This window comes from Bos indicus x Bos taurus, chromosome 12 (genome assembly GCF_003369695.1).
Source record: "Bos indicus x Bos taurus breed Angus x Brahman F1 hybrid chromosome 12, Bos_hybrid_MaternalHap_v2.0, whole genome shotgun sequence".
NCBI lineage: Eukaryota > Metazoa > Chordata > Mammalia > Artiodactyla > Bovidae > Bos > Bos indicus x Bos taurus.
The window spans coordinates 30,264,620-30,274,476 of NC_040087.1; the positions used below are offsets into that span (position 1 = coordinate 30,264,620).

Below are 9,857 nucleotides of genomic sequence, written 5' to 3' on the forward strand. Positions count from 1 at the left end.
CTTGGGGCTGGTGCACTGGGACGACCCAGAGGGATGGTATGGGGAGGGAGGAGGGAGGAGGGTTCAGGATGGGGAACACATGTATACCTGTGGCGGATTCATTTTGATATATGGCAAAACCAATACAATATTGTAAAGTTAAAAAATAAAATTAAATTAAAAAACCAAAAAACCAAAGTGGTTGCTCTAGTGTACACTCCTCCCAGCAGCATGTGAGAGTTCCCATATGTGCATTTCTCCATCGCCTAGTCTTGTCAGACTTCTAAATGTGTGCCAGTGCTTATTGTGCTTTACTTTGTCTTTCCTTTACTATTAAGGAATTTGAACATCTTTTCCTTTACTGATTGGCCATTTGAATTTTGTGATATACGTGTTCAAGTTTTTTGCCCATTTTTCTGTTAGGTGGTCTGACTTTTTCTTACTGATTTGTAGGAATTCTTTAACTATTTTAGATATAAGTTTTTTGTCTCGTCTGTTGTATTTCTCAAACTCTGTAGATTGTGTGTTTTCACTGAGTTTATAAGCCGTGTCTTTTGATGAACAGGAGTTCCTGATTTTAATATGGTCAATTTATTAGTCTTTTTGTTTGTAATCGATTTCTTTTATGTCTTATGAATACTTACTCCGAGGTCATTAGGGTAGATTCCTGCTTTATCTTCTGAAATGCTTGTGAATTTGCATCTTATATTTAGATCAGTAATACATCTGGTACTGATTTTTATGTATGGTGAGGTATGACCCAATTTCACTTTTTTCCTTCTGTGAATAGTCACTTCTGGTGTCATTTATTGAAAAGACTTTTTCTCCCACTGCCTGAATCAGGTGTCCACACTGTATGCCCTGCTCTGCTTCTGGGCTTCCCATTCTCTATCCTGGATCTGTTCGTCTGCTTCTGCAAGAGTGTTACAGAGATTTGAATCTTATTGCTCTGTAGTAGGGGAGAAGGCAATGGCACCCCACTCCAGTACTCTTGCCTGGAAAATCCCATGGACAGAGGAGCCTGGTGGGCTGCAGTCCATGGGGTCGCTAGAGGTCGGACACGACTGAGCGACTTCACTTTCACTTTTCACTTTCATGCATTGGAGAAGGAAATGGCCACCCACTCCAGTGTTCTTGCCTGGAGAATCCCAGGGACGGGGGAGCCTGTGGGCTGCCGTCTATGGGGTCACACAGAGTCGGACACGACTGACGTGACTTAGCAGCAGCTCTGTAGTAGAGCAGTTCCTCCCACCTTGCCTTTTTTCTTCCAGAGTGTCTTGGTTATTCTTGGTTCTTTCCATTAACATTTTCATATCTATCTGCCTGTCAGGTTCAAACGTACCTGATGGAGTGTTTTATTGGAATGCCTTAACTCTGTAAGATCGTATGGGGGAGAATTGTCAGTGTCGTGAAAGACGGCACAAACAGAACAACACTGGGGAACTGTTTTAGACTGAAGAAAATTAAAGAGACAATAACTTAATGCCATCTGTAATTTAGGTCTTTAAGAAAGGAATGAAAGCCTGGGACAAATGTGGACATTTCAGTCTGGATTGTATATTAGATAATCCTCACGTACCGGTGTTAAATTTCCTGCTTAGTGAGATGATTGTATGGATACCTTTGTTCCTAGGAGACACTGCTGAGTAATTTAAGGTACAGTGTTGTGATGCCTGTAGCTCCTCACAGTTGATAAGGTAGGGGAGTAGAGGAGAAGGCAAGGGGGTGATAACTGGGTGACAGCTGGGGGATCTAAAGAAAAGGTAGATGGCGTTCACTGAGTCTGTTTTTACTTGAAATTTTTAAATTTTCAAAATAAAAATTGAGATAATTAAATTTCATTTTGCCTATTAGAAAATAATAGAGAGCCACATCTGAACTAATTTTGCATCATCTTAGTGTGCTGTATGAAGCAGATTTGCCACAAAAACTGGTGGTAAAACAGCAAGATTGGTTATATTAAAAAGTCTGCAGTTTGTTTGGGCTCACTTCATACACATTTTCAGTCACATTGGAACAACGAATGTCTGTGAGCTGGCTCCACATTAAAAAAAATATATTAATAAGCGTTTTGTGCCAATTGCTAATTTCTAGGAAAAGAAAACTAGATTAAAAAAAATACCGATTAGAGTTCTAGAAAGCTTTTCCTGTGTCGTACTAGAAGATGAGCAAAGTAACTCAGGAGTTATACTCCATGTGCTCTAGTTTCATAAAACTAGGCTAAGTACATTTTTGTTTTTACAAAAGGATTTCTGGTGCTAGAATACTAATGTTTTTATTTTTCATAAAGGATCTCAAACCTTTGTTCGCATGGCAAGTGTCTTCACAATCTTTTAGGAAAACTCCGAGTTTTGTTTCAGTTATTAGTCATTGCAGCTAAGGCCCACAGGAAGTTACATGATTCCAGGTCATGGGGTAAATCAGTATTATCTGTAGACTCAGAGTTATTTACTCTTCTTTGCATTAGACTCTGTTTCTTTTCCTGAATGTTAATAGATGATTTCTTAACAAAATGGTTTGTAAAGTAAAATATCTAATAGTAGCAAAAAAATCTTTTAACAGCAAAAGGAAGAACTGAGCTTCTGAAAATCAATCTTCGTGAGGTTGAGCTGGATCCAGATATTCAACTGGAAGATATAGCAGAGAAGATTGAGGGGTACTCTGGTGCTGATATAACTAACGTTTGCAGGTATTTTTTTTTTTTTTTTAATGATCTGTGACCTTTTTGTATTAGTTGTTTTCTGTGACACTTCACTGGTCATTGTTAGATGAATAGTTATATAACAATATGTTCACCTTGTATAGCCTTTGATTTTTAAGAAATTGTTTTGCCTAACTTGTTAATAATAACTTCAACAACCTGAGATTAATTTAGCCCTAAATTGGAGCCTCGCTACATCAACATAAAATAATATCATTTAGTTTGGGTTGGCATTATTTTACTACACACAGATGAAGAAAAGTGATCAATTTTATATATATATATATATATATATATATATATATATATGTAAATATCCCTTTCAGTTTAGTAACATAACTTTTAGACAGTTCACATCACTCAAGAGGATTTTTTTTCAGTACTTAACTTTCCTGACAACACTTAAATTGACATCAGTAAAAACCGTGATATCTATGTTACTCATTTTTTCTACGATTACTTTTCTGTGTACATCTAAGTTTAGTGGCACTCAGGAAGCTCATAACAGCTTCTACTATTGCTATAGTAAAATGTATAAAAATGTGAAATTTTGATTGGCTTGTCTGCCAGTTAGCTATCTTGTGAGCAGTCATTGTCTACTTAACCTGCATAATTTACAAGTGATCAAGAATAGAGTTGAAAATAGGATCTGGAGAAGCCAGATTTTACTTCTTCACTTGCCCACCCATATCTACTGTGTGTACATGTATTCATGCTCCAGGGAGAAAGGTTCTTGACTTTTCTTCCCCTGCTTAGATTGTAGACAAACTGTCATAAGATTTAAGTTATCCTAACATTAGCCTTATATTTATTTCCAAGTCCGCAATTCCGTATTTCATAATTCCCCTTCAGTTTCCTAGACTTCTGGGCTGTCTGTGAAGAGCAAGTGAGGGAAAAGAAAATTCAGCACCATCTGAGCCCAACCTAGACTTTTAGGATTCACCAGCAGTCCCTTTTATGGTTAAATCCTTAGCACCCTGTCTTCACCTTTCCTGAACCCTCAGGATGTCTCTCTCTGAAGTGGAAAATTCTGAGTGGCATCATAAAAACATGTAAAAATGATCTTTTGAATGTGTTCCCTTAACTTTATCATAATAGATGTGTCTGAAACATTCACAACAGTAAATTCTCACTGATCCTGGTATGTTTTTAGGGATGCATCCTTAATGGCCATGAGACGGCGAATCAACGGTCTCAGTCCAGAAGAGATCCGTGCACTCTCTAAAGAGGAGCTTCAGATGCCCGTGACCAGAGGAGACTTTGAGTTGGCTCTTAAGAAAATCGCAAAGTCTGTCTCTGCAGCAGACTTAGAGAAATATGAAAAGTGGATGGTAGAATTTGGATCTGCTTGAATTTCTGTCAGCTCTTTCATTTCTGGTATTTTTGTCTATAAAATGTGAAGAAATTCCAGCAATTTTTTTTTTTAAAACAGGTTTGAAACTTTTCATTGGAGAGATTTTTCTCTGAAAGGAAAACAATTTAAAACCACAAAGAGTATACATGTAGTTGAGAAATAAGAAAAGCCTACACAGAGAGCCTGACATTCACGTGTCCATGCGTTATGACTGCACACCCGCACCAGAGTGCAGAGGGCTGAAGAAAGTGACCCATGTGCTGTTGTAGAAACTCGTTTACAGAACATCTAGAAGGAACTCTGTTTCTGACTTTGCATTTTTTTTCCTCTTCTTTGCTCTGAACATGAAGGACCTGTTTCTGTTGACTTTTAGCATCAGAACAGGGTTTGTGTCAGAACTGTTCCTTATTGTGAAGAGTGATAGTTTTGGAATAAATAATGAATCTGCTAGTTAAACCTTCAGCATTCAACCACTACTGTTAGAGGCTGTTATACCGTTTGAATGTTTACCTTCCCTTCCCTCACCATTTCCTCCACTAGCTATTTAATCACTTATTGAGCTTTGTGGGGGTGTATAGCTTCATGCTTTGTGGTTTTTGAATCATCTTGCCAGGTGGCTCCTCTGGTCTGGAGTATTTTTGCTGGCAGTACTTCATATTGGAAGGGCGGGAAAAGTATCATGTTTGCATAAGACCTTCCTCTTCGTTCTAGACTTCTGAGTTTGTTTTCACTCTTCTTTCAATAAGTTCAACAGATCAACCCTTGCTCTAACATTGTTTTTTGCTGAATTTGCCTTTCGTATTCTAAATAAATGCTTTGGTATTCTAAACAAGTCCACTCTCTTGTGGCTAATGCAAAACAAAGCAAACTCTTTATGGTTTCTGGACAGCTTGTTTATTAACAAAACAGCATCGTGCGTAATGAATGATGTTCAGTTGAACGTTTAGAAACCATTCCTTGTCTAGGTTGAGTGCTTGTATGCACACTAAGGTTAGGTTAGAAATCAGCCTTGCTCATTCACTTCAGCAGGAATTAGACAAGAAGGAGGCCAGAAAAAGAGAGGCCGTGTATCTAGTTATGAGTAGCCGAATGTTAGTTTTTAAAAATTGTTATTTTGACTGGGCAACCTATGCTTTGATAGTCAAGCTTTAAAAAAAATTATATTGGATGGTATCCTGAATTTTTAATTTTAGACAGTAGCTAATAATTTAAAAATAATACAGCTTTTTTCACAGTTGAAGATAACTTTTAGCAACTTGCTTAGGAGCTTTTGCCCTACTAAGACTATGTAACTTTTAGATAAGTCTGACTCTGACCTGCAGTATTCATCTGATGCTTTAAATCGCCCTCCCCCTTTCCTCTGAGGCATAGATTAAAAGAGATAAAATCATGAGATATCATGATTTTAATTGAATTAGTTCATCTTAATTCCTTTTATTCATGAACTTTTAAAAATAAATAATCCCACTAACATAATCTTGCAGACTACTGCCAGCCAGTAGCTTATTTTTTTCATGAAATCCAAGGGGTCATGGTTAAAACCTTAGTGTTTTGATTGCCAAAAATTTTGTGTATGCTAGTTGATTAGTTAGACCATATTTCTAGATTTTATGTTATTTGTCTTGGCTTCTGTTTCAATTTTTCCTGACTTCTTCATGCATAATAACATAGTGATTGTGGTTTTTTAAAAAACTGTCAGTTGGTTAGTTCCTGGAGCTTGTCTTCACTGTGTTCCGTCAGTCGTGTGTGCTTTTTCACTTCCCTGGTTTTTCTGTAGAGGATGGTGAATGCTCGGTATGTCTTAACCCCTTAAAGGATCCTGGCTCTAGCTAATGAAAATGAAAGGCACGGTAACCTGTGTGTGCTTTGGAAAGATTATATATGAAAGTTTTTCTTTCTCCAAATTTGCTTTAAAATTAGAACTGGAATCCATTTGCTTGAACAATACAACTGTTATAGACCTGGCTGTTTACAAGAACCATTTTTGCCATTTCCCAAGCTACATGTTTATTCTGAACATGTACACATGTAATTGTGGAGAACCTGTAAACCTGTTACATGTTTATTGCAAACATTTTGCTTGGATAATTCCTTTGTTTTTAGAAGGAAATTAATATTCATGAAATGTGCCAGACAAATGGCTGAAACCTTCTATAAATCCAAGTAGAAAGTAGACGTTGGCGTCCAGATTTTGTCTTCTAGTCAGCAGCGTCGTCAGCGGTCCAGAATGACCAGATACGTGCTGGGCTTGGACCTCTGCCTCCAAAATGCCAGGACAGCTTGAAAGAAGTAGCACGCTATGTTCCAGCTGCCTGTGGGGGCTTTGTTTGGGCTCTGGAGATTGCACTTTTTATGATGTGATATTTGACTGTCAAAAAGTAGGCTGAAATCGCTAATTATTCAAAAAATGAGCAAGTGTCTGGTGAATCTACTGTAAACAAACATATAGCTGCTACACCAGGAAAAATACACTGCCCAGATTTTCAATATAATTGTCACTCTTCCACTTCGCTACGTGTAGGCTGACTCTTTGAAACATGACATTATTGATGCCGTAGGTTTTGAACAGCTTGAGTTTGAATTCCTTCCTGGGAGGTTTCTGTATACGCTGCTGAATCCATGATGAGAATCATAGATCAGCTGACACTGTTCTGTTTTTACTCTCCTGACCCTGAAGGACTTAGAGGTCCAGTGAAGGACAAGGCAGGCGTTTGCTTGTCCTGTGGGCTTTGGCTCCTCTGGGTTGTTTTGATCATTGAGTCTTGGCATTATAGATTCCCACACTTCCGTTTCTCTTGCGAACAGTAAGTCACCTTAGGGTATTTCCTGTGTGTGATAGGCATAGAATGCTAAGGGTAATTGCTGGCCTTTTCCAAGAAAGGGCCGCTTTAACCCCATAAGGAAGCAATGGTAGTCATTCTTTTAACATTCGTTTTGTATCTTCTGTTCCATAACTGTTTTGATTGTATAGATTTGTTTATATACTATATATACTACTTACTTTGTGATGTACATAATATTTATGTGAATTTAAAAATCTGTCACAATAGAAAAGGGTAGGAATTACAGTTGGAAGGCATATTGGAGGAATTCAGATATTTAAACCCCAAATGTTTTAGTCTCATTGCTGCTAACTTTTTTTTTTCAGAAAAAGCTAAAACCACATTATAATTACTGTGTTTACTTATTTATACTTTTAAATTAGGCTTTTTATACTCACTTATTTAATTTTTTAGGACATTTGCTTTTAATGTTGTTTTCTCTTGTGGAAACGATATGAATATTTAAAAAATAAAGCCCTAAGTAACACTTATGTTTTTAAACATTCACAAATTGACAATAATTCTTTGCATTTTTATTAGTTTTTTTTTTGGCTCTGAATAACTCTTTAAGTTGAGGGATATTTCTAAATTTCCAGTTGACTTGTTAATAAAAACAGGAAAAATATGAAGGTAATGTCATCAGATTTAGTTTTTTTATTTTCCGTTTCTCATTTCTTGATTGATTTTATTATATATATATATATAAATAATCTAGATTCTGCTTTGTCACCAGCAGTGTGTACATTTCTGGAAATTTGGCACAACAAATAGGGAATTAATATGGAGGTTTTCCTCCAGTGAAAGGACTCTGATTTTATGTTCAAAATTATAAGACACACTTTTGTTCTCCAAGCTCTGAAATGACTAAATATTACCCTTTGGAAAACCTGAGTCTTTGCACATGTCATTTCCGGAGTCTACCTCAGTTCAGCAAGCTTAGTTTCACGTGGGAATGAACTGAACCATGTTGAAATTCAGTTCATCATCTAGGCAGATTTGTTTTTTGAATCGCTTCCTTCTCTCTCCTCTCTCACTCACTTTTTTTTTTTTTAACACTGAAAGTTTAATTGAAGATGCTGGTGGTTCTTCCTCTGGCAAAGTCACACCCTCCAGTTGAAGCCTCTGCAAATATCTACATTAGTCTTCCCACCTCTGTCACGGCGGCTTGACCACCAGTGCACACTCGTGTGGCAAGGACCTAACCCTTCCTGTACAAGGGCCTGAGTGCTTCGTGATGACACACAGAGGTGGGCATGCGACACGTCCATTCACACGGCAGCAACTGATGCCCTCGGTTAAGGCTGTGCAGACACAGCGTCCAGTAAGATCGCTCTGTGCTGTGACCATTGGTGTTCTGTTAAGATTCTCGTTTCAGTGTCTGTGTCCCAGTGTTTTGAACCTAACTTAAAAAGATGTTTCCAAATTGTATTTATTAGATGTGCTTTTCCTTACATTTTGTGTGGCCACATTGCTAGTTTCACGAGCTGAGCTGTGTCTGTGCATAGAGTGTAATTTGGTAATAAATTTCTAGAGCGTGGCTTGTCGGTGTTTTCTTTGTGGTTCATGTTTGATTTACAGTCTCTAGTCCACTTATTGCCACCAGTGGGAGTAACAAATCCCTCGCAACAAGGGATGACTTTTTCCAGAGTTTTAGTTCTTACAAAATCACATATTGTAAACCCATTATTTTGTGTTTGCCATGCATTATGCTAATAACTTCAGGCTTGATACAGGTAAGATAAGAATGGCTTTTCAGTTAATTTTCTTTTAACAAATACATTTGTCTTCCTTGTGTAGGACCGTTTTGCAAAGTGGGTGTTCCATAAGGTGAATTTTCTGGGTGTCTATGTCTTATTTTATGAATCCTCCAAAGCTACTTTTTAAAAATTCACAGGCTTTATTTTTTGAGCAGTTTTACGTTTACAGAAAAATTAAGCTTGTGTGTCCGTAGAGTTCTCATACACTTCTTCCGTCCTCACCTCACCCCGCCATTCCCCTTTTATCGGTATCTTCACTTTAGTGTGATTGACTTGTTTTAGTTGGATCAGTATTGATTATTACTAAAGTTCACAGTCTACATTTCACTTCACCAGGTTTGACAAAAGCATCGTGTCGTCGTGTCGTAAACCCACCATTACAGTGTCGCTGACCTAAAATCCTCACCTTTGCCCCTTCTCTTCACCCCTGCACCCAGTGGTCTTTCTGCTGTGTCCACAGCTTGTCTTTTTCCAGGATGCCATATAGCTGCAGTCGCACAGCGCGTGCCCATTTTAGACAGGCTTTTTTCACTTAGCCGTATGCATTTAAGATTCCTCCTTGTCTTTTTGTGGCTGATGGTTCATTTCTCTTCATCGGGGAATAATAATCCATTACATGGATGTGCCAGTTTGGTCATCCACCACCCACTGAAAGGACATCCTGGTTGCTCCCAGGCTTCAACATTCATGAACAAAACTGTCAACATTCCTGCTCAGCGTTTTGTGTGGACGTAAGTTTTCGACTCATTTGAGTACTTACTTGAGAGGACAGTTGCTGGAATGTGTGGTTAAGAGTTATGTTCAGTTTTGTAAGAAACCGCCAGGCTGCGTTTCCAAGTGACTGCACCATTTGCATCCCCAGCAGCCGTGAGTGAGGGTCCCTGTGGCTCGGCATCCTCGTGGGCATTTGGTGTTGTCAGGGTTCTCACTGAGCCATGCTAACAGGGGTCTCCTGGGTTCTCAGTGCTGTTTCAATTTTGAATTCTCTAGTGACATGAGGTCAAACATCTTTTCATATGCTTATCTTTTTAATTGGCTTTTATTAAAAGCTTTCTAAAAGATGTCACACTTGTTCTCTGACTTTGTAAAACACAGAATTTGAACATCACCTTCTCTTTGTGATTCAGAGTTTTCCTTGTGATGCGCCCCCCTCAGCAGCCAGCGGAGGGGCGAGCAAGCTTTTCTGCCTGTCACTCCGTGGTCTTTGAGTTGTGGTGTTTGCTTTCATAGCATTTTTACTCTCG

At 38.2% G+C, this 9,857-nt stretch overlaps 1 protein-coding gene across 5 annotated transcripts in view; it reads left to right on the forward strand.

Annotated features, from left to right (window-relative positions):
* Positions 1 to 8,393, forward strand: part of KATNAL1 (katanin catalytic subunit A1 like 1) — a 59,094-nt gene extending 50,701 nt beyond the window's left edge. For all 5 annotated transcript variants that reach the window (XM_027557491.1, XM_027557493.1, XM_027557490.1 and 2 more), the window contains exons 10-11: positions 2,542 to 2,668; positions 3,834 to 8,393. In XM_027557491.1, coding sequence (XP_027413292.1) covers positions 2,542 to 2,668; positions 3,834 to 4,032 — 326 coding nt within the window. In that variant the 3' untranslated portion in view covers positions 4,033 to 8,393. The remainder of the gene's footprint in view (positions 1 to 2,541; positions 2,669 to 3,833) is intronic.
* Positions 8,394 to 9,857: the final 1,464 nt, after the last annotated feature.